Here is a 26048-nt window from a genome sequence, read left to right as displayed (position 1 = left end):
GTGCCCCCTTAAAAAAGTTGGTGCATGACACCCCTGCATACAAATACTTATGTACTAAACAATTTTCTTTTTATAGTAATTAAATTAGCCGCATTAAGCCTCAGCATTTGTTAAGCTAAGTGAAGGGTATCAGTTTTGTTGAAGGGTAGTAAGGTTTGGTAAAACCTTTTTTACAAAATCTTATTCATCACTTTCTGATATCTGTTTTGTAAAAGTACTGCTTTATCATTTAAGTACTACGTGAAAATGACATTATTTTAATACTCTAGCACAGGGGTGGGGAACCCTGGTCCTGGAGGGCCACTGTCCTGCAGAGTCTAGTTCCACCCTAATCAAAGACACCTGAAAAATCTCATTAAAGCCTTTAGGATTACTTAGACATGAAATGCAGGTGTTTTTGATTAGGGCTGGAACTAAACTCTGCAGGAGAGTGACCCTTCAGGACCCCCACTCCTGCTCTACCACATAAAATAGTGGTTTAGTAATCTAACCTTTAGCTGAGTCTTCAACATCAGTGTCACAGTTAAGGTCTTGGCTAACCAATTTAATGGATCTGGTCAGATTTTTAGCTGCTGAAAACGACCATGTGTCATATACGAAAATTTGCATAGACGTACTCATTTTTGTAAGTCATTATACTTGTGCGCCACTCCCTGTAGAGCCTCAGGTGACACGCCTTCAGACCGCTGTCAGTCTGTTCACTTACTTTCTAATGCATATTGCACGTAAAACAGAAGAAGACTTTCTTGATAAACCTTAATTTATCTGGCTGACACAGTTAATGACAGTAAGAGCACGTTGATTTTTTTGTTAATGTACTTTTCTAGACAGACTACATATTTTAGAATAGTTTACCACATGCATTCTGTACTAATGTCTGTGTTAATATTTTGATGTTGATCAGTTCAAAGTGTTAAATCCACCAGACCTTATACTAGATGCATTTTTATATCGCCATCCACGAGTCAGTTATATGAATTTGCCTAAATATAATGCATGCATGAAACTTGAGTTTGTGAGTGGAAACTTTTCCAGTGCTCTGTAACAACATTTAAATGTGTACAACAAATATAAGCCTGTGCCAGCACTGTTTGCATGTTATATCAGTCTAGTAAAGTGTTTATGCTCCGCTTGGTTTAACAAAAACGGACAGCTGCTTACCATATGTCCCTTGTATGTGCAACCACCAGCATGAGCTTTTCAAAACATATAATATAGGTTTTGAAACATAAATTAAACTGAACATTCAGCGAAAATTGACTGTCACGTCTTCCTGTGAAGATCAAGGACCCCTGTGTAGAATTAGATTTTGGGCTGTACATCAAGAGCAGAAAAGCATTACTGCTGTAGATGTCACTGTTTACCTCACAGTGTTCAATCAGACTTGCTAAACATATCTGACAAGAAAGTAAAACACGTGAGGTGCACATTCGTTTGATCCTGTGAACCATATGCAGTTTGTGACTGTATTATAAACTGGTGTACGTGTTCTGCACAAAATAGTTCGATTCGGCTGTGGTGCATTTGCATATTTCTTATGAATGAAATGCGTCGTTTATATATCGTATATACGTCGTTTGCGCATTTTAAGAAATAACATCTCTCATATCGCATACAAAACTTTTATCATAAAAGAGGCAAGCAGACTTTTCTATAGCCCAGGGCACAAACACTCCCCTGCCATTGACTTTTTTAGCGCAAAACATCTTAAGACTATTTACAGACGCGCCAAATCATAAACAAGCGACTCCCTCCTGCAAAACGAGCTGGAAAACATATCCATCAAATAATTCACGGCTGGACTGCGATTGTGAAATCGATTGTGTGTGGGACCCAGACCAGCAGCAGACGAAGAAACCGGGGTGGGCGGGAATGCGAGTCAAGCGCATAAAAAGGCATTGCGCGTGGAAAAAACTCTTGATTCCTTAAGCAGTCCTCTGTTGTGCACCGTGCGGTATGAAGCGTCTACCTGGATACCTACCGACGTTACGCAAATATAGGTGACTTTCTTACCCTGCCGACTTGGATTCTACTTTATGATGATTTTGGATATGTACCATCGGGATGAAGAGAACCCTTTCCCTGCCCGAAGAACTAAGATAAAATAGGGTTTCGCTCACATTGGACTTACTCCTCTCGTTCCATATGAAGAAGTCAAACGTAAGTAAACGATTTGCGACTTGCGTAATTGCAACGCGGTGTTCTTTGTCAACATTAAGTGGACTATGTGTGAATTTAAACAGTATTTGTGTATTAAAACAGTGTGACAAGCACTGAATACTTTATCGCATCCTTCCTCAGAGATTGAATTAAATACGCGCCAGGACGCGCAAACGTGCGCATTCTTCAATCAATAAACGATCAGTTGACAGATTGTTTAATTGTTTATATTCTACTTTAAACTGTTAACACGCTTCGGAAAAGTATTAGCGACAAGCTCTGATCTTTTTACAAGGGCAATTTCACAGTCGATGGAGCTTGAGACAAACATATGCATCCATCTGAGGACTCGGTGACGTTGAAAAAAAAGCAAATGCAAGAAAATCTATCCTCGCGATGATGCACAAGGGAGGATCTTTTAAAATAAATCACCAAAGGTCAATGTTTGGGATAAGAAGTCTTTGAAGACTTAGATAAGAGTAACATTACACTTATAAAACCGCAGACCTTGGACTTTAATGCAAAATAAGATTAATGGTGCGTCAAACGCTATATTGTCCAAACAGGCTACTGTTTTTTGCGATAACTTGACAGTAACCTGCTTTGGACATGCTTTACACAATGGGAAATAAACGTTTCCGTTTAGTTGACAATACTGGGAAATATTTACTCAGCCTTTGATAACAGCGTCAGTGAACGCATTGCTTGCTTTGCGTTCCCTATGCGAACCAGGTGAGCAATTGCGCCTGTCTACAGATATAGATATCCCAATAATTTCTTGATCAATTTGAAGGATATTAAATTGTGGCATTGCGGTGTCAGTTTGTTTAAACGCGTTACGTAGATGCATGAAGACTAAAAACATACACTTTGATGCACTGTACATTTTTCTGGGTGAAAGGCATTGTAGAGTGAAAATTTGGAGAATGCTTGTAATGCCCTGCTTATTACAGTCTTCATTCATCAAATTCTTAAGTCTCTCAAATTTACTGTTTTCTTTGAAGGCTTATGCTACAGATCAGACCGCAAATGCTTAAGTGGACATGAGACCTAGTGGACATGATTAAGTGTTTGCATTCTCAAATTTGACTTTCCCAGAATAAAGCCATCTGCTTTATGCAATGTCAAACAGTGCTCTGGCTAATGCAACTTACAAACTACTGAATGGGACACACCTACCACTACATTTGAAATCTCATTCCCTTTCTACATTATCGTTTGTAACCTAACACGAAGTTAATCATTTGCAAACATGTAGAGGAAAGCTTTGTTTGCTCTCATATGACAGAGTTTTGACTCTCGATTAAGAATGGGTCATTTGATTTGATGGTTAATCTTTTGAAAGGAATTTTAATGCATCTTATTCACCAGCTTTAAGCTGTTTCATTGTACCCAGTATTTTGTGGCCGCAGTGACCGGGTCAAACGCAGTACGTGATATAATAATTGAAATAAGGGCACAGTATTTGTTGCTGTCAGCCGTGACTTACATTTGCTGTCTGTGCCAGAACCAGGGTTCAATTATGTGCAACGTCTACCATGAAAGCGAACCACTTCAATCGCATGCCAAGCCCACAGGAAGAAATGCGTTACTCATAGCTTGCAATGTGACTAAGGAAATATGGTACACAACAAAAACCTCTTAGTCTTAGTTAGAAATCCTAGAAGTTATTCCGGTATGTTTTAGTGTGGTGAAGACATGTCCAAATGATGGATGAAGTGCATGCCGATGAGAATTGTAGAGAAGTTGAGAAGCTGAGAATCTAAGATCAAAAATTTGACAGTGTATTATGTATTTTACCTCAACTGTGTACCACAGATTAGCTACAGTGTTATAGATGTAATGTAGACCACAACAATCTATTTTTGTTAGATTGACAGTGAAAACTAACTGCCGAATTTTTATATGAGATGGGTATTTTCAGTAAAGAAATAATAACTAAACCAGACTGAATAATTAATTGGTAATTATAATGGATTAATTTAATTGTAATTACATTATTCATACATTATTATAGTTACATTTTTCACAAGCAGTTTATTATTTCATTATACAGTAAATCTCATGCCTTACATTAAATGTTGTAATTCTTGGATTTTGGAGCCGCACTTGGTGCTTAAAAGGAGAACTTTGGTTCCTCAAAGAACCATTTCTTTCTTACATTTTATAATATAAGAACCTTTTTTTCACTATTAAGAACCTTTCTTGCAACAGAAAGATGTTAAAGATGTTTCTTTGTGGAACCTTTCAGATCAAATTGTTTTTTTATGGCATTGTGAGGCACCTTTATTTTTAAAATGCACTGTAAAAAAACTTTGCTGCCTTAAATTTTTTTGTTAAATCAAAGTCATGTCAACAGAAATTAGTTGGCACTACTTATAAAATATAGTTGAGAAAAGTCAACTTAAATTTATAATTTATAACAAATCACCTGTAGTTATAACAACTCATCTGTAGTCAAGATAAATAAGAGTAAGTTGAAATGACTTGTAAATCCAAGTTGATTCAACAAAAAATGTTGGGGCAGCAAAGTATTTTTTATAGTGTACCTTTCTGGAAAGTATGCCTATAATGAAAATAATTTCTAATACATTTAAATTTTCTGTACAATCTAAAAATACAGGATAATACAGGAATTTGTAAGGATTTTGAAAAACTATGTGAATTTTGACATACATTAAAAAAGTAATGGTGTTACATGAAGAACCATTTTTGGTTGTATGGTTCCATAAAGAATCTTAAACATACAATTTACCTTTCTGTTTAACAAAAGGTTTTTGTAGTGAAAGTATGTTTTTTAACTATAAAAGGTAAAAAAAAAGAAATGGTTCTTTAAAAAATCTCTTCTTTGACTAAATGTTTCTTTGGGGAGCCGAAAATTGTTAGTTTTCTTTTTTATATTGAGAAGAAAAATATTTTACAGTGAAAAAAGGAAGAAGAAAAAAAGGACAAATCACTGATCTATAAACTCATAAAAAGTGGCTTTTGCAGTATTTTAGTGTCTAGTTAATGTTTGATAAAAACTCTAAGCCTGTGTCTTTTTCTCTTCATCCTTTTCCCTTTGTTTTTCAAAGTCTGTGATACATATTATCCAATCATGTTTATACACAGATTGAGCCTAATCCACATTATACATTAACAATAAAAGACGAAACTTTATCTGTGTTTAGAAGCATCCTGTTTGTGTAATGGGCTCTCTAAAGTGCATTAAATCCAATGATTGAAATGAAATTGCAGGGCCAACAAATAAATCAATTGCTTTTATTGGAAAACTGTGTAAAATACTTGTCAATATTAAAGGGAAATTTTCCAGCTCCACTAGAGTTAAATATTTGATTTTTACCGTTTTGGAATCCATTCAGCATAGTTTAGCATAATCCATTGAATCTGATTAGACCAAATAGTTTTGATATTTTTCCTATTTAAAACTTCACTATTCTGTAGTTACATCAGCAGGGGACTATTTTCGGGTGCTGCATAATATCATTGCGCCTCCTGAAGTCATGTGAAAAAATGATTCATTCAATTTACTCAATTTCTTTAAAGTAAGTGGTTGCAATCAATTTATTTAAGCTACATTTAAACAAAAGTTTTTTGTTTTGCCTTTCTAATTTTTTTTTTGTTTTAATGTAGTTTAAATAAATTGATTGCTTACCTTAAAAAAATTGAGTAAATTGAATGAATCATCTTTTTTCAGTGAATAAGTAGGGCTCCAGACTGCCACCAAATGGTGGCATTTTGCCACCAAAATTTGAGTGTGTGCCACTAAATTTTACATCCAGTCGCATGTGCAACCAGTAAATTTGACCTTTTTTTTGTGATGTGACACTGAATTTGAAACAGCACATTGTACTTTCTGCATCTATCATCAAAGTATTTAATAGTAATACAGTGGAAATGGGTAGAAATTTGATTATTTGGTTAGCGTGTTAATTTACGGTGTGTGCCCCTAAATTTTCTGGTTGCGCCCCTAAAATTTTCAGTTGGGGGCCACTGTGCTCCTAGTGAAAAAAGTTAGTTTGGAGCCCTGATAGCCATATCGGCCTAGAAAATCACAACTTTTAATTTTATGTACCTACAGAAGAGTCAAGTTTTAAATAGGAACAATATCGAAACTCTTATTTTTTAAGCTCAATGCTAATGGTCTAATCAGATTCAATTGATTATGCTAAGCTATGCTAAAAGCGGTACACTGAAAAAATGATTAATTCAATTTACTCAATTTTTTAAGGTAAGTGCACTGAAAAAAATGATTAATTGAATTTAATCAATTTTTTTAAGGTAAGTGGTTGCAATCAATTTATTTAAGCTACATTTAAACAAAAGTTTTATATTTTATTTTACTTTACTAATCTTTTTTGTTTAAATGTAGCTTAAATAAATTGATTGCAACCACTTACCTTAAAAAAATGATTAAATTCAATTAATCATTTTTTTCAGTGTGGTTGCAATCAATTTATTTAAGCTACATTTAAAGAAAAGTTTTTTATTGTATTTTACATTACTAATAAAAATGTAGTTTAAATAAATTAATTGCAACCACTTACCTTAAAAAATTGAGTAAATTGAAAGAATCATTTTTTTCAGTGTACCGCCAGACCCGGAGATCAGCTGAATGGCTTCCAAAAGGTAAAAATCATGTTTTAACTCTAGGGGAGCTGAAAAAGGAGCATATTTTCAAAAAAGTGGAGTATCCCTTTAAGAGACATTTGTCTCTCATAACTTTTAAAGGATAATATAATCCCAACAGCTTTTGTATTATTTCTATATTACGACTTCCGTGGTTCTGTTTTTCTACACCAGAAATGGTTTTACCTTAAACGGCTTTCAAGGTCGTTGCTCTGCCTGCATGCATTTGGAGTTGGAAACGGTGTACATGTCATTTAATCATCGTTCTAAATGAATTTCACATCTTTCTTTGCTTTCCCAAACTTTTGGGTGGGTTCCATTTGCATAACAATTGACTTTTCTTGGTTACCTCTGAAAAAGAAGGCCTCCCACCAGGACACGCAGTTGCACAGGGTATTATTATTTTTGCACCCACCCAGTCATAAAGCCTCTCCAAATTAGCTATCGAGTAGCCAGATCGCATTTCATTGGACTCTAGTGGCCTGTTTCCCTCTATTTAAAAACTCATCAGGGGATCTCAGATGTTGCCTTTTGGATGTTATTTCAACAAATGCTGGGCCTTTTTATCTTTCATTCGTTTTTGGTTTGCTTAATGTGTCAAACATCTTGAGTTGTTTAGCTGCACCCAATGGAACAATTGGGCTTCCCACATTTTGACATGCCAAAACCATTGCTTCTAACCATTAGTTACCACACCAAATGTCAGGTAAAGGCTGATACAAAGCGGGCGGTTGATTGGCAACACGAGAAAGTGTAAATACTCTTGGAGACATGTGATACTGTCTTTTGTAGTGTTTATTCGGTTAGCGGGGGTTTTAAAGTGCACCTGAGCGGGCACAGGCAGTCTGAGTGCATTTTGCGGATACAAATTTGATTTGAGCCGTTTTTGAGTGGATGCTGGTCGCTGGCTATATAGCAGAGGCTGAAACGATTATGCTAGTTTTCCGGCCACTGATGTTTGTCCTCTCTTTGCTCCGGACGGCGTAAGTAGGTCACATGGATGCCTTCCGGCAACAGATACTTTTCTGGATCAAATCGAAAAGATTCCAGAAATCCTGTTTATCACGTATGTTGAGAATATATGCGCTTGTCCTCTGTGCGTCAAACATCATCATACTCGATGTATGCCTGGGTTTGTGATTACAATTGTAGCTGATGTGTTAGTTTGATGGAGTGATGCCTGAAAGGAAGCTCTTCATATGTATGATACAGTGGATGGTGAATAGGACGTTTGATGATTTTTTTGCACTACACTGCATTAAGCCGGCCTCTGTTTTCCGAAAATGTGATTATGCAGTGAATGGTACATTGTTTAAAATGAGCCTCTGTCTGGTGAGCTTGCAAAGTTAATAAAGCCAAGCGATCAAAGCGTGAATCTGGAATCTATATGGCTGCCTGTGAAACATCATGTTTAAGATGTTGGATGCAGTTTTTGGTCTCTCTCTTTCGGTTGGTGGTCATTTCAGCCTTGGGTCTGCCATAATGTTATAACGCTCTGCCTTCTTTCTCCCTAATACAAGTAATTGAAAGCGAGCTCTCGTTTAATGCGTAGTTCTGTTTCCAGGGTGTATTCATAACTCAAACATCTGCAACAGAAAATCTTTTCAGAATTTGTGGGTTGCCTAAACAATTTGTCAGCTAATTGTTCTTAAGGAAACCAGGCTTGTTTTGGGTTCACCTGACCCTGTCTCTTGCAGGCATTTACGTAAGATACGTTCTTGCATTGCAAAACACCTGGAACAGAATGTGACAGAATGGAACGGTATTCATTTTAAACAGAAGCAGAGGGCAATCTTTGAAAAGATCAAATTTTTTAAAGAGGGTTTTTGGAACTATTTGTAACATTTAACGACACATTTAAGTACGATCTGTCTTTGCTCTAGTGACGTTGGGTTTAGGGGGCGGTGCTTCATATTTGCTTTTTTGCGAATAGTCGTACATCTTTGTAATATTTACTTAGAACAAATTCATACGAATCAGCCACCTTGTAAAATAGTTACGAATAGGGCTGTCACAAGGATTAAATAATCATCACATCGCGATAGTTTGACATCATCGCAATGATTTCAGATCACCGCAATGATTGCACATCTCTTTAAAAACCACAAGGGGGAGTTGCAGCGCCTGTATAAACGAGAACGTATCAGATGGCGCTCCTTAACTGACATGTGGTCCAGTACTAATATATCATAAGTAGGATTGGCTACTATTTAAGGCCTGTTCTGGTATAGTCCGTTTAGTTTTATTGCATTTTTATTTTTAGTTATTTTTCAGATACTTTATTATGTTTATTTCTTATGAAGAATTTTCAGGTTTTGAAAGAAATGTTCATTAAATAATTACTTTTAAATATATGTTCTGTGTATTAATATTTACTGCCAGCTGAACCTTACAAAAGATTTAATTAAAAAATGTAAAAAATATATATTTCATAAAAAACAAAAAAAATTATGAGAATTAAATGTCAAAGCAATAAAACAGACAATTAATCGTCAGCCAAATTCCATAATCGTGACATCCCTTGTTACGAATTCCTGTGAGATCAGAGTGCGCTTTACATCACAAAATCCTTAAAGGAACAGTATGTACAAAATTTATATCAATTAATCATAAAATGTCCCTGATATGTCACTAGACATTCAGAAATAATTTTCATTTCAAATACTTATGTCACTGACAACAGTGGTCCGGGCAGGATATTGTCATTTAAAAAGTGGAGTTGCAGCCCTCAACTGATGTTTATGTTGTCATTTTGTGTATTGACCATCAGTTGTGTGTTTGCAGTACCAGTTTTAGCCACAAGTTTTGTGATTGCAGTACCAGTTTTGGCCACAATCCTACATACTGTTCCTTTAATAGGTAAAGCAGAGCATAGTATTCGAAATAAGATATCAAAACTTACTTAGCCTAATTGGAAATTAAGTTGCTGTGACAGCATACCATGATAATATTTTAAGTTGAATGTTTTGCCTTTTTTGTTGCTGTCTAAAACCAAGAGTCAAGGATACGGGATGTTGTATAACCGAGGGATTTATCAAACCGGGTCTATATTTCACATTGATGTGAAACTCGCTGTGATTATGCGACCAATCGTGAGGTTTTTAGGAGCAGTTTTTTGTGACCTATACTTCTTGCAGGAAATTCTGCAATTCCTGTTAGACATAAAGATCCACTGCAGAAGGTCATCCAGGGTTTGCAGTGCATAGTGACTTCCTGTAACCTTTATGTTTTAAGTAAAAGTGATGAATGTGTGAACGTATTTTGGAGTGCTATCTAAATTCCAGGAAAAGGGGATGGGCAAATGGAATGAAGAGCTGAGGTGGTTGTTCGTAAAGCAACTTGATTTACGGGGGTCAGAGTGGTCAAATAGGAGACAGAAAGTTGTTTGTTGTCGTTTCTAAAAGTGCCTCTAAAAGTCGTTTCCGATTTCCACTTCGGATTGTTCTTGATTAAAAAAGTACTTTCAAGTCTCGGAGGAATCAAATAATGTATAAATAACAAATAAAACATCTGGATTAGTGTCAGTGACCAAATCCTCATCTGGGGCATCGAAACCACGTGAGAATTCGTTGCAGTCCCCAGTAAAACTGTCTGATAGACTAGCAACAGCTAAACTGCTTGTTTGAGTGGATACCAGATGCGCTCATGTGCACCAGCTATTAATGCAATTCATAAATTGAAAGAAACAACTTAACCATTTTCAGATGAGCAATCTTAGTAATGGTATGATGCAAATAAGCATGCACTATTGAACCAGGAAAAACATTTTGGGGAAAAACTGGTCAAAGAGGAATTGCATGTTTGCTTTTTAAAAGAAACTTGGACTTGGACCGGTTGCAGACCATTAAATTACATTTTTCCCAAGACCTACTTTGACCATGCTTTACTCTCAAAACATTAACTAACTCGCAACTAGATTTTGCTGACAACTGGTCATACAAAGCTTATGGAGACGACCAGGTTAAGGTTAAAAGCTTTCAGTTTAATTAAACTTTGACTTAATACACAGTCAGTGATGAGTCAAAGGTTTTTTCATCATGGTTGTATAGGATCTTTATACTTTTCATTTTAAGAGCTAAACACTTCCAGCACATTGTCTTTGCTGTTTTGGCTACATGTGTTTTTCCCATTACTTTTATAGAACTATTGTTATGTCAACAAACCCTAACAACACCCACACCAGCTTTTTCACACATGCTAGATAGATAGATATATAGATAGTAGGGCTGTAACGATAAATTGTGTGTCCTATTAAAAAGACCTGTCTAAAATTGATTCTGAATTGCAAGGCTGCGATTTTGTGTTTCATGCACAACTTGTCCGTGTACAGTGGCGTTTTGGTCAGTAAGTCCTTATAAATCGAAAATCATGGCACAAAGGGAGTTTCTGCATGAGAGCACCCCCTGGCTTTTTGATGTGCCCGGATTTCACCGTAATTCATTCAAATTCATTCATTGAGAAAACGCACATTTGCACGATTAATTGTTACAGCCCTGATAGATAGCTAGATAGATAGATAGTAGAGCCCGACCGTTAAAGGATTTTGAAGGCCGATACCGATACAAATGTTTGTTGTTTTAAAATCCGATATATCGGCCGATATTTTTTAAAATCTTTTTTTATTTCAGAAACGCGCAACAAACATTAACAGATTTCCCTAACATTAGTTATTTGTAGTTTATTGAAGAAAATTTTTCTTTTACTGTCACAACAGAACAGAGGAACATCAAAATATATTAACTCTTTCACCGCCAACATTTTTTTTAAAAGTTGCCAGCCAGCGCCAGCGTTTTTCATGATTTTCACCAAAGTTTAATGCCTTCCAGAAAATGTTCTTCTTCAAATATATAAACATACAATATCAAATGAAAGAACAGACCCTCTGCTTTCGAAAAAAAAAAAAACGTTTCATCCTACCTTGAGTAGTTCTTTTGTAATCAGCTTTTGAATAGGGGTAGGTTTCTGCAAAAACACCACATTTTGAGCAAAAAGCAGAGATAATTCCATTTTTGTGACGGACTTTTCATAGAGATCCCATTCAGAGCGATCTTTAAAACAGACACGGACATGCAGCAGCTTGCCAGAGGGCAATACTTCCGGGTTTAAAAAGTTGCGGAAGGGCGCCACCTATTGGATAATAGTGGTATTGCGGAAAGACGGAAATACTCGTCATTGGCGGGCAAGCGTTTTCTCTTGATTGACGAGATATCTCGTCAATGGCGGGGAAAGAGTTAAAGTTCTGATAAATAAAATGTATAAAAATACAAACTTAAGATATGAAACGTAAAGGCCTTTGAACAAAAAACACAAAAACAACAACAACCAAATTAAAGTTACCAGTTTTAAAAGACTTGGTTCATAAATATAACTTTGAATAGGACTGGAGACAAATCTGTTAAGTTCTGATAAATAACAACATGGTTGAAGGCTGTTTCATCCATTTTTTTAAATATTCATTTATCGGCCATTATGAATGCCAATACCGATAGTTTGGAAAATGCATAATATCGGCCGATAAAATCGGCCTGCCGATATATCCGTCAGTCTCAGATAGATAGATAGATAGATAGATAGATAGATAGATAGATAGATAGATAGATAGATAGATAGATAGATAGATAGATAGATAGATAGATAGATAGATAGATAGATAGATAGATAGATAGATAGATAGATAGATAGATAGATAGATACTTCATTACTTGCATAACCAGCCAAGCATAGCCATACAATACAAATAATAGCAAAATTCCCAAAATAAAAAAGCATCAGTTTTGTAATCATCTTGCATATGAACTGCCTCTCCTCTCTTCACCTCTGTATTGATAGATCAACAATAAAAACTCTTCATCACTTTCCCTTGTATTTAGGGTTAAAAAGGAAATCTCCCTTGTGTTACACAACAAGCTTAAATCTTAGGTCTGGGAAGAGTGGAGCAAAAGCCTTTAGCTCTAATACACCATTAGATAACCATAGCTTTGCAGAACAAAGGGGATAAAGACAAAACACAAATTTATTATACTGAAATAGGTCCCAACATACCACTTGTACTATTCTTAGTTTCTTTGGTTTAATACTGCATTCAAACAATAGGATTTTTACTATAAATAGGATCCGTGATTATAATTAACATCCAGCAGATCTGAAGTATTCAGAAATCTGATTATTTTTACTCTCGGTATAATAATGCACTTTTTGTTTTGCAGATTTGGATATGCACCTGTGTCCATTTATTGCTGTACATTACAGTCGCTGCCTATTCCAGTGAAATAGGGAATCCCATTACAGATGACATCAAAAAAATTTCTTTGTTGGTAAGAATGTCTTTTATATTTTGCGCATCTTTTTCCAGTTTGGCATTTGTGGTATTCGTTTTCTCATGAATTATTTATGTATATATAATGTTGGCAAGCATTGCAGTGCATGTTATGTGTGACAGTCAGTAAATATGTAACACATGTTTGCGGCTTTTACGACTATGCATTGAACATAAGGATGGATAGTCGTGAGCAGCATACTGTATCATTATCTATTTTTTATTTGTACAGTCCAGTGTGCTTGTTGTTATTATTAATCAATGGCATGTGGATTTGTTTTTTATGCTGCTTTTCTTTGTCCCGTTAGAAACAAAATATTCCAAAAGATTACAAGATTACAGTACATTATATACCTAAAGAAGTGGTGAGTTTTTATACCCTCATTGTATTATTGTTTATGCCATAAAAATATATGATAATAAGTGAGATACGAATTTTATTTGTTTGTGTGTGTCTTTTTTTCAAGAGTGGCATGTGCTGGGTGAAGCTAAATGTATTTAACTTGGAGATGAGCTTAAAAGGCCTGATGCAGAAATTTGGGAACATATCTTCCAATAAAGATAACATAGAAACTTTTGTCCAAATTCTGCAAGAGATGCGATATCACATGGGACATGGCTTGGTGAGTGACCAATAAGTATTTGTTTTTGAAGGTGACATATGGCAATAATTGAGGCTATCTGCTTTTCCATTGTTTACTAGTTTTTAATCCTGAAATAGTTGGAAATTATCAGTATAAATACAAAACAACCCTTATTCTGCATATATGCTATTGGATTATCTATTGCATCATTTTGTATACCGCAACAAATAAATCTATTGTAAAAAGGCTTGCAAAAACACTTCAATAAAACAGCATTGTTTTGTTTTTCTGCACTACCAGGAAGATTTGATGCTAGAATTCGATTGTCACTACAGAGAGGAGATGTGGCTCACGGGGATGTATTTTGAATTTGTGGAGGACTTTTTCAACACTGCCAATTCGTCCAGAGAAGCGGAGGACTGCGAGCCACTACCATGTCCCACATCCACAAAAACAACAACATTAACCACGACAGTGTCGCCGGCATCGCGGCAGCATAGTACAAATGGTGAGACGTATGTCATAACCAGCCTTTGTACAAAGGCAGAAACGGTTTGATCCACAGATTGCAGAGTTTTTTTTTTATTAAGCTATTGTGAAACCGCAGAATGTCGTTTGTGGAAGGACGCCCATTTGCAACTGAGGTTTTAGATGTTAACACCCTCTTTTAAATCATATCTCATGTGGCAGCTTTGGTTGCAGTTTTGTTGCCTGTTGTTTGTGTGTGTGTGTGTGCTCGCGAGCTGCTCGCCTTTTCAAACGAAGCCGCCGGACTAAACAAGAGAAGCAACATGTTTTTGTCAGTCCTTTTATGACAAAGTTTCAAAACCAAGAGATGCTCCCTAGAGTACAGAATCAAAGTCACCATGTTGATTACAGAGCAATCTTCCCATCTTCCCATGCACAAGCTCTTTCTTCCGAAAAGCGGACAGATCAGCTCTTTCATGGGGCGAAAAGAAAAGGAGATTGTGTTCGACTTTTTAGCGTCTAACAATGAACGGTTTCTATCTCAGACTTTTAATGCTTCTCTGTTTGTGGCTTTCTCTAGAAAAACATAACAGTTTGCCTGATGACTCGGAAAAAGGTGAGATATCAATAATATTGCATGAATTTAAAGAGATGGTTCACCTGAGTCGATCATTATGTAGACCACTTTTACGTCATATTTTTGAAGTGTAAAAGCCTCGGCCCCCATTCACTTTTATTGTATGGAAAACAGATGCGTGAACATGCTTCAAATTTCTTTTTTCCTGTTTAACAGACACAAAACTGTCAAATACAGTAATTGTGGAAAAATGAATAAATGACAGAATTTTGATTCTTGGGTGAACTATCGCTTTAATAATTATTTCAAGACTGTTATAGATGTGCTCAACAGATGTACTTTTGTTGTTCAGCTATCTGTAACGTTTAATCCTCTGTTGCTCGCTTATGAAACTTGGCTGACCGCAGTTTTGTTTTTGTGTAGGAGCGCTTCTTCCAAAAGTTGTGGAGAGCAGCCTCCTGTCACTCCTCGCCATCCCATTCATTGCAGTGGTGTTTTTGTTGGTCTGGAAGGTTCGTCAAACTTTTATTTTGTAGTTTTCAAGAACATGACATTGGTTGCAATTAGATTTTGCTTGTCCTAATGTACACTGTAAAAAAATTCCATAGAAATTGCAGCTGGGTAGATTTAAATGTATGTTTTTTACTGGCAACATTTTGTTCAAAGTTAAATTAACAATAAACATTTACAAGTCTTTGTCTTTACAGAGTAAAGCTAAAAAAACAGCATCAAGCAAAACATTCTGGGAAACAAAATCTGAAGCAAAAAAAACAAAAAAAGGTTGATGATGATTTCTGGTTCCTGAGGCTGTTATTTTATAGTTTTATTCTGTAAAGATAAAGACTTGGTAATATTTAAAATGTATTTAACTTTGAACAAACTCTTGCCAGTAAATAACAAATTTAAATCTACGGTAAATTACCGGCAACCCAGCTGCAATAACATTGTCATTTCTATGGATTTTTTCAAAATGTAGGATTAGTAATTGTTGTTTATCTTTTAGATGAAATCTAGAAGAAATGCCCCTCAAATCGAACGGAGTGCAGAAGAAGGCCCCGCCCTTTTCTCTGGAGAGGAATCGAATGTACCTCCATTAGATGTGGAGATATCTGAAAAGTAACGAATAACTTTAAGCACAGTTTACTTTCCGCATAGCATGCATGTTTGCTTTTTCGACCTTTCTTTTTCAAGATTTACAGCTTCAGTGACCCCTAAAGAATTTGAAAACTCCAAAATAATGCTACACCCTTTGTGGAAAAATAACAATCGCTCACCAGTTTTTGTATTTACTTTAAGGTAACTGGTTGATTTTTAGTGGATAAATCAAGTGTTTAATTGTCAACTTTATTATTTTATCATTTATCACAATGTTTTATCAAATAAATGCCAATTTTTTTGTTAGTGTGTTATTTGATACAGCTTACATGTCCAAATCCAATTGCATGTAGGACTATTGTAGATTTAACGCACAGATTAACAGCAACCCTCTCTTTTGTTTTCCAGAAACAGATTAAATATTATCAGGACAGTGTAAATCCAGCTCGCAGCATATCAACACAGGTAAATAATGGACACGTTTGTATAAAATGAAGAGTTTGGTTCCAAAACGCAATAAATCCATTTTGACTAATTTCGGTAAAAACGTGTTTTCTATACGAAGAAAGTAACAAAATGAAAAGCACTAACTTTTACATAGCATGTTTAGGTTATAAAACATAAAAAATTCAATTGCATAATTTGATTTTCAAAGATTTATTATAAAAACTGATTATTTTTTCCACAAAATGCAATAAATCCATGAAGTTTTTTTTCCAAATGCTATAAATCGTTTGAATCAATATATAAATGTGTATTCATCTTTGCCTTGTTATATTCACTTAGTTGACAAGTGCTATATACTAACTAAAAAATAAACATTAATGGCATTAATCAAAACACTTACTTCATATTAATAACAGTGGCATTACTGCTGTTATGGGATGTCGTCGCTGAACTTTTTTCACAGCGATCAGCTGTAAAATGTTTTGGTCCAGCTCGATTTTCGTTGGCTTTTGGTAAAATAATGTAAAGTTTTTCATAAGATCCCCTGGGGTCAATGTGTTCGCACGAGAGAAGCTTGATGCTGTCGGGAGAACAAACAACCGGCATTTTTCCGTCTCCCGAGTGCCTCTCGCGTAAATTATTAGATGTTGATGGCTTACATTTCTTTCCTGTCACAGAAAACCACCACAGGCTTATCAATGCCATCAAAGTATTATTTTGTTTTTGTTTGTTTGTTGATCATGACGTACAAGATGAGAAAAACTAGGATTCTGTGTGTATTGCGCACCGTCATTGTTGTTTACAATGCGTGGAATTGTGCGCTGTGATTTGTTGAGCGGATTTATTGCATTCTGCCGAAATGGGGAGTGGCGTTTATTGCGCTTTGGGAAAAAAGATGAAAGACATTGGATTTTGTGTGAAATTAAGAATTTACTTTTAAATACTGACATGATACAATACTGATTTTGGCAGTAACTCCTTTTTATTTAAATGGCGTTTATCGCGTTTTTGAACCAAACTCTTTAAATATTTACATAATCTGCATATGCACAAGGTTTTGACTATGTGTGCACCGATATATAGGCCGATGATGCTTGCTCTGCTTCTCAATGAATTACGGTGAAATGCCGCTACATCCAAAAGCCAGAGGGCGCTCTCGTGCAGAAACTCAATATGCGCTGTAGACGAAGAACCATACACACGCATCTATGACACGCAACTCCAGGAAATAGCTTAAAGATATATTTATATTGCTGTTCTTCAAACCTTTTCAGGTATTTTCATGATAATAAAGAATTTCTATAATGATTATGTTTGATGAGTGTTGCTTTTTCAAATGCATGTTATAAACGACTCAAACTCATAGTGATTTCTGATCGTAGTACAATACGATTCAGAATAATTATTGCCACGTATTATTTGTGAATATCGCCATTATCGGTGCACCCCTAGTTTTGACTAAATGATTCTTTTCTAAGTGGAGCTTCAACCAGAGTTTTGTTTCTCTGACCAAAATCCCTTTTTCAGTTGCTTCTTCAGACCACGCAATGGACAGACATCATCATCCAGCACCTCTGAAAGTTTCTGAAATCTTCTTCTCAGAACTCCTGTGAAGGACACATGCCGGCTTACAAACTCAAGAAGTGCTCTTTGAGTAGCAATGCCCTTTTTCAACAACCACTGCTGAACCCTTTGGGGTGGATATAGTCACTCCTTCTGAGAACTTCTGAGAATTGTTCTTCATGCCCTTTAATGCTTCCTTCTCTCGGAGACTACGAGGAGACTGTGCGGGAGGAAGCAGGAAGAAATGGACGCGGCATCGGTTTCTTTCGGAAGTGCGAGGAGATCGCAATTCAGGGCAGTTCAGAAGGAGAGCAGCCATCAGTTGCTTCAGAAGATGGCCATCTACAAGGAGTTTTATTAAAGCAGAATTGACTACCTCCAGCTGCACTGGTCCATCTTCTACTCGCTTTCTTTATTCACAGTTGTTCTCTTTCTTCCTTTGCTCTGGGTGTCCAGATGGACGCCTTTCAAATTTTTGGAGCGTTTGAATCAGTAAAGTCATTCATCTGATTTGTGAATTGTTTTTATTGTCGCTATAAACTGGTGGTGTGGACTTAATTTATTTATTTTCCGAATATGACACGGCACTTGCATGGCATCAAATGATTATAGAGATAACTTTCTGCGATTCTTTATTGCTTGTGTACTTTAACAATAAACCCTTCACTCATACTAGCTGCAACTTCGTACAGTATGTAATCATAGCTCCTCATTTGAATTTGTTTTTATATCAGTTGTTCAATTTGTTCCTCAACTGCTTAAAGTAGTGTTTCAGTACAGACATGATAAACGCATTTCATTTCACATTACATGATGGCTTTTTTATATAAAAGTATATAAAATGTCTGTTTCAGTGTTTTTGAAGTAATTTAGTATGAAACCTCTGGTGGCTGCTAATTTTATAGATGATTCAGCTTTTATCAATGGTTGTGAGTTTTATAGCTCAGAGATTTTAATAAAAAAAATCTTTTTTTCTCGGAAATATTAGAAAATTAATTTGCAAAATATGATCGTTAATACACTTTGGCGCAAACGTATGCGTCAAAATAAACTAAACTAGTATTATGTCAACATTTCTTAAAACGGTACACCGTAAAGTGTAAGCACATAAAGAAACATAGTGTCAGATTTTTGCATCTAATTTTAAAATGAATCCCATTTTTGCATTGCAGGCACCTGAAAAGGTCGATAATTGACTAACTTCTGATCCAAGAAACTTAAATAACATGCATGTATGCTTCTGCTCTCGTACCTTGTGCCTTTCATAGCATGGCTCTCCTGTAAAGATTCTCTTGGATATCCAGCCATATATTTATTATGGAAAAATAAATATCGTAATGATGTTGCACTAGACATTTCAGATCATTTTGCAAAAAAACCCAACAATCTCAATCTATTTTGGCCTCCTGTTTGAATACAAATCAATTTATGCATGTTGGCATCTCGATGTCTTACATTGCTCGCTCTTAACCTGTACATACAGATTTATGATAGCTACCATTTATATAGACAAACGCTGATGAATTGAAGACGATTCTCAAAAGAGATCAGAATATTTTATTTTATATAATGCTTCGACCAACTGGTTGTGATGATCTGTATTCTTCGTTGTGGGGAATGACCTGTTGCCTCCATTTTCTTTACCCAGATTATTTTCTTAGGTCGAGTGCGACATGCTTTGAAACATGTAATGTGAAGTTGACTTTTGGTGAATAATCTTTTATCCTGGTTGAGGTGGATGTTTACAGAAACTTGTGTTAACTGGCAGCAGTAAATAAGGTCTCTCATCGTAGTGGTCTAATGTTTTCATGCAGTTAATTCAGACATTCTTAAATGAAGCATGTCAGTGGAAGTATTAGCTGGATTTTCCCATCTTTAGATCTTCTCTTTGTAGCTCAGGACAGTTCAGGCAATGTTACAGTGTGTGATAAGCTGAAGTGGTGTTGAACACGTAAGAGTCATTTCTTTTCTTCGAAACACACCTATGAATAATTCTGCGAACCTGAGAAGTACAGGAATGCGTGGGTGAAGCTTCTTTTGGTGATGGAAAACAAAAGTCTTTGTGCGTGCCCAGATAAGGTTGCATGTAAAGCCAATAAATAAACGGCGGGCAACATCAGAAGGTTAAAGAAGTGAAAATTACCTACATGTTGTATGAATCTTGTGTGTGAAAAACCAGGCTAAAGCTGTGAAAAAGGCACATATGGCATTTTTTTCGGCAGGCTAAGATCCCCAGACTGCAAACCATTGACGATTAGAGCCAGCCCGCGAAATTCCTACCGTTGCCCTGAAACTACTGGGATTGTTGGCAAAGTGTCGGGAGGCACTGTTCTCAAGTTCTTTTTTTTTGGTTTGTGACTTTGAGATCAGAGGGGACGTACAAGAGAACTGAACCAGGAAAACGTACATTTGGCACGTCCTAACTGCCGTAATTGGATCCTGCATCATGTTTGTACGACTGCAGAATGCATCTAGTCACGAAGTCGGTCAGGGTGCCAAAAGTAAACAAGGAATTGTGGCCCAGTCATTGTCTGGGTGACAGTCTACTGTATTCTGTATTTTATATGAATATATGCAAATATATGTATGAGATGTGAATAAAGTAACATTTATCTACCATTGCTAAGGCTTGGGTGGGTTTACTTCTTATTAAAGCTAATAAAATCACGTTAATGACCGTTGAGCTATATCTTTGAGTTTTCGGGTTTAAATGTGAAAATTGTCTCTCTTTGGTTTAAGGAAATGATTCCCTTGGTAAATAATGCTGACCCATGTGGTTTGGGGTTTAAATTTTATCTACTATACCCAATATATCTCCGTAAAACAATATGTTCCTATTAAAGGGACACTCGGCTTATATGAAAATATGCTCATTTCCCAGCTCCCCTAGAGTTAATCATTTGATTTTTACAATTTTTGAATCCATTTAGCTGATCTCCGGGTCTGGCGGAACCACTTTTAGCATAGCTTAGCATAATCCATTGAATTTGATTAGACCATTAGCATCGTGCTAAAAAATAACCAAAGAGTTTGGATATTTTTCCTATTTAAAACTTGACTCTTCTGTAGTTACATTACAAGACCAACAGAAAATTAAAAGTTGCGATTTTCTAGGCCAATATGGTTAGGAACTATACTCTCAATATTACGCACTGCCCGAAAATAGTCCCCGGCCATTGAAAGTTACTAAGGGGACTATTTTCGGCTGCTGCGTGGTGTCATTGCGCCTCCTGCAGCCATGTTGCAGCGGCAGGGTCCTTGATTATTACGCCAGAATATCGAAACTCCTTGGTTATTTTTTAGCGCAACATTTTACGATTTTGGGACAGCTGTAATGCCTCATGGGAAAACACCTACAGAGCATTTTTTTTTAATGTATGTATTTAATGTGAAACTTCTGTCATTGGTTGGTTAATCTTGCATTTATCATTTAATGTTTTTTGAAACACAAAATACAAAGCACAGACAGTAACCAGTGGGCATACGTAACCCTCTTTTTGTCCAGGCTAAAATCTAATAATCTAATTTTGAGATTAGGAGCATCAAAGTTTGATTTCAACCACTTATTTTACATTGATTTCAATTAGGGATGCACCGATATGGAAATTTTGGCCGATACCGATAACTCTTTAAATTTGGGGGCCGATAACCGATATCTATAGGACGATAAATATTCATATTATTTTCACAATGACAAACTCGCAGACCGCGGACATCTTGTCTTTGCGCTAGACTAGCATACTCTTCTTAAGCCCGCAACATGTGTCATCTTCGTGCTATGTCACAGAAAGCACCAATCAAAACTTCACATGGTCAGCAATGAGCAAGTGAAGTGGTTCAACAAACCAAAATAATCCATCATTTATCGGCTTTCATTTATCGGCCTAATTTTGCTATCAGACCGATAACCGATAATATTAAAAATAAGCAGTTATATATATCGTGCATCCCTAATTTCAATCTTTGACATGGCTTTATTCAAGTCAATACATTATGATGATGTAATGTAGAAAGTAGTAAATTACTAAAAAAAAAATGACTTTAAATGGGTTTTCAGTCGCAGTGTCACATATACTGTAGCTCTAAAATGAACAAAGATGTACCAAGTAACTTGAGCTGTATATACTTAAGTCTAAAGACACAAATGTTTGTGTATGGAACAGATCAACATGTTTAAATGTCCATCTCCCCTATCTCAAATAACACTTGTGCTTGGATTTGAATCTTGAACTTATTCAGAAATTTCACAGTCAGTTGGTCATGCACATACTATAATGGATGGGAAGATTATCTTCAAACATTATTAGGCTGTTGAATAGTTTATATCTCACAGAAGGTAGAAAATTATATGGTTTGGCTCAAGTGTGCTAAAATTACAGCAATTTCAATGACTCCTGTCAAAAAGATGACATGTGACACTGTCAGAGTGCCATCATAAAAGTTAGGCCGAACGATAAGGCTGTTAAGTTGTTTTACCAACGGCTATCAGAGATACGGTAGTTATCGCGAGTTGTAATCTGGATGACATGTACTGTAATGCAAACCACCTGCAAACAAATACTCAGGCCCCCTTAGGGTAATATTTCATTGTAAACTTAGGCTAGCAGATTCAATCTTTCCCATCTGTTCATTCCAGAAGTTAATAGCTTTTGATTCACCGGCACCAAAACAGATGCACGTAGTCTCGAGTAGAATGTCAGTTCATACTGACTAAACAAATACTTGATATTTCTTCATTTGTGCAAGCAGAGAATATACTGACAGTCAAATCTTCTTCTTTTCCATGTGTGAGCCGTCCCCCGTTGTGTAAATATGCGAGCTATGTTTCAGCACAGCAGTAAAATGAACTCTGCCATCTCTCGAACCTGGATTGCAGACTTCACAACAGAGATAAAAATGGAAGTAGTTCTGCAAAACGGTCGACGGCCCCTACGCTACGCCCCCGTGTCTCTCGCCCTCCTCGCTCTTCTGCATTAGCCCGAGTCGAGTGCTGTTTGTGTGGGTTGGTACGCCGGTTGAGAGCCCAGGCAGATGAGACTAAAAGCCTGTCCCCCTGAATGCCAACCTCTCCTGTGACAGTACGTACATTAACAAAAAAGGGCATTATCCCGCACTTTTGAATTGGTGACAAAGGTCTTTATGAATTTAAATTGTGTGCGTTTTTTCTCGTCGGTGGGAATCGGCACAGGACCGTACTCACAGGTCATATGGTTTAAGGTTACTAAGTAAAAGCTTCTACCAATAGAGTTGTATTGCCTTCTGTTGCGCGCTTTTTTGCCCTTTTACAAAGGCCTTTCTGCAGCCGCGAGAGAAAGCCCTCACCCCCAGGTGGGGAGCGGAGACGGACGAGTCCGTTCCCTCGGGACCGTAACCGGAGGCTTATCAGGGCCCGACGCTGTTCTGTAATACTCCTGTGAAAGGCCTTTTTGACCGCCTCCCAATAGCCGTTTCTCTGGGCAGGAGGCTGTACTGGAGATCTCCATGGCCCCTCGGTAGGCAGCGAAGAAATGAATTGGGGGGGGGTCTGTCTCAGGACTAGGCGTCCTATTCTAAAACGCCGATGGGACGGAGGAGAGAGATGACACTGCTGTGTAGGCGTGACAGAAAGATGGTCCAATGAGTCAGGGAAGGCTCGGGTTCTCCTCAGGGGGCCGTCGACGCGAAGCGTCACCTCACGGGGCGCATGTGGACACGCCCGCCATTCGAACGCCACCGCGTTTCTCACACGATCCATGGGGACTGGCTGTGTCGTGGCTGAAAGGGGTTGGATAAGGAGAGGTTTATAGCAGTTCAGTGGCATTCAGATTAAGCGAAAGATTCATTCGGGATGAGTAACCAGAGATTTGTTGATATGACTAAGCCAACTACACGGTCAAAGGGAGACAAATGCCAAGCTGCATAATGTAATTATGAGTCATTTCAAAAGCGATCCGTGGCTCGCAATTTCTCTTATGTAACCAGTTCAAAATCACAGAATTTGTTTAGCTGGAATTTTTGATTTCGCCACTTGCAACTGAGAAACATCTTTATTCTCTGATCGGGATTGGCGTTAAACCATGCGGCCTGAAAAGCTTCCAGAAAAGTAGATCAAGTGAAACTGGAGCAGCGAACTTGGATGTTGAAACCACCTTAGAGAGAAATCAATTATCTTGTGAGAGAGACAGAAGCTTTGAAGAAATCACCTTTGGTGAAAGCACTTAGCAATCTTAATCAGTTTACTAAAAAATTACAATTCTCTCATTGTTTAAACAACCTCGATGTTCTAAACCCATTTAAATTTCTTTCAGTAGACCACAAAATACGTTGACGTTTTTGATCGACTCAAAAATAAGGAGAGTTCACTACGTGCAAACCAGTTTAACCAGGTACTAAATACACTAAAAGCTTTGTGAGTATTTAAAATTATATTGTTTAAAATTTCAAGCATAAACTTTCCATGTAAATTGGGCTTATTTGTACGATGCGTCATTGCAGCTCTACGAAAGCAGACGGCTAATTTGATTTTCTTAAAAAGACATCTTTATGTACGTTTCCTATAGACGGTTTTATTGGACCCACGCGCGTTGTTGCGGTTAGGCGTCTGGACGAAATTTGTCAAAAATAAATGTTTTGGTTTCTTAAAGACGAGGGGAGACAACATTCCAGAATCGCCGCTATGTGAAGGGAGCTTTGGGAGCCGATCTTTACTTAAAGTTGTATACATTATTTTACATAGTAATGTTAGCTCAATGTCGTTTTTGATGCTTTAGCTATGATTTGAACTAAGGTAATCTACTTGTTATTCATTTTGCTTGTTATCAGAAATAAACTGCTCTAAAAGGACTCTAGTGTTGTTTACTTTGTGGACGTTTACCAGACGTTAAGTGTGTTTCATGAAAGTTTGTTTGTTTCTGTTGTTGCTACTGAAACCGTCTATTGATTATGGCAGCAGTAATGCATCAAACAAAGATTAGAAGATTAAAAAGAACCGGGCATATATCCAGACGTGTGGTGTAGACAAGTACTCTTCTGGCATGTTAAAGAGCTGATTTGAGATGTCTGGATTGCAGTGATAGAGTGATGCTGTAGAGTATCAGTGAAGTAGGCAAGATCGTGATAATCACATCCTACAAAACTCAGAAAACACAGTTTTCCCATAAACGTTAACATAACTCTTTGAGATTCAGGAGCTAAAACAACACAACATGCATAATACTTAACGGATTTCCCAATCGCTCCGATTTGAAATGAAAATGTCAAATGGACATCATTCAGCGTCAGTGGTGGCTGCTGACTTCTTTTTCAAGAGCGCAAAATGTGAAGCTCGTCAAAACAAGTACCGTATTCAGCCCATCAAGTATGTGGCTCGTCATGTCAAAATATGTGTTAGGTGCATCATGTGAACCTTTGTGCATTACACATCATGTCAAAATACGTGCCTGCTGCAGATGCTTTGAAGGGGTTTACTGTACATGCACTCCGCCGCAGACTTGAGCTTCTAAAGTTACCGGAAGTCATTCATTTACAAAGGAAGCTGGCTTCTCTCAGCTGCAAGGAGTGTCAAATCATTCCGCGTCGCGTTTTGGGTGTCTTGAGCATCCAGAGCGTCAATCAGAAAGTTGAAAGAAGTATGACGCGGTTCATCGGCAAGCAGCAGCAAAATGCCAGCAACCAATCCGAATATAGCCGTTCTTTGCTGGCTGATTCCGGAGAAACATACAATGTAAACTCGTTCCTACTAAAACAACAGTTCCGTGAACACAGACTTCAGAGCGGCCAAAGCGTCAACAAGCTTCCCCATACTTTTTGACAAGCGTCCTTGACCGGGTGACCTGAGCTTCTTTGAAAGAACAAGTCGCCGGCGGTGTGTACGTACAGTTATGGTAAAAGAGGCGCTCACGTTTGCCAGATACTCACTTACTGTACGTTCACAGCGCCGCATACTTGAGCTTCCAAAGTTACCGGAAGTCATTCATTTACAATAGAAGCTGGCTTCTCTCAGCTGCAAGGAGCGTCAAATCCATCGGCGTCGCGTTTTGAGTGACCAGAGCATCAATCAAAAAGTTGAAAGAAGCTCAACTTTATGGTAATGAGCTATGACACGGTTCAGCGGCAAAACGCCAACAACCAATCGGAATATAGCCTAGACGTTCTTCGCTGGCTGATTCCGGAGAATCATATGATGTAAAGTTTCGTTCCTACCAAAACATTAGTTCCAAGAAAACAGACT

General features: G+C 37.1%; 1 protein-coding gene and 1 long non-coding RNA gene across 3 annotated transcripts in view; one reads left to right on the top strand and one right to left on the bottom strand.

Moving 5' to 3' along the window:
- The window catches only part of LOC129433591 (uncharacterized), a 101719-nt gene that overhangs the window by 63744 nt on the left and 11927 nt on the right, over window positions 1–26048 (bottom strand). The window lies entirely within an intron of this gene.
- On the top strand, window positions 1823–20460 carry kitlga (kit ligand a). Its single transcript, XM_055192228.2, has 10 exons — window positions 1823–2160; window positions 12996–13103; window positions 13414–13470; window positions 13573–13728; window positions 13990–14197; window positions 14738–14773; window positions 15158–15246; window positions 15738–15850; window positions 16238–16294; window positions 17804–20460. The coding sequence occupies exons 1-9, from the start codon at window positions 2146–2148 to the stop codon at window positions 16266–16268; spliced, it is 813 nt and encodes a 270-aa protein (XP_055048203.2). The 5' UTR covers window positions 1823–2145; the 3' UTR covers window positions 16269–16294; window positions 17804–20460.

Source organism: Misgurnus anguillicaudatus, chromosome 6, assembly GCF_027580225.2.
Source record: "Misgurnus anguillicaudatus chromosome 6, ASM2758022v2, whole genome shotgun sequence".
Classification (NCBI taxonomy): Eukaryota; Metazoa; Chordata; class Actinopteri; order Cypriniformes; family Cobitidae; genus Misgurnus; species Misgurnus anguillicaudatus.
The sequence above is the reverse complement of the archived record's forward strand: the minus strand, read 5'-3'. Positions and strand labels throughout refer to the sequence as shown.

What these genes read in the sequence shown, in the direction of transcription:
- kitlga (XM_055192228.2), top strand. An exon ending in ATCACATGGGACATGGCTTG is followed by an intron (nt 13,729 to 13,989) that starts GTGAGTGACCAA and finishes CTGCACTACCAG; the next exon opens with GAAGATTTGATGCTAGAATT. An exon ending in TGTTTTTGTTGGTCTGGAAG is followed by an intron (nt 15,247 to 15,737) that starts GTTCGTCAAACT and finishes TTTATCTTTTAG; the next exon opens with ATGAAATCTAGAAGAAATGC.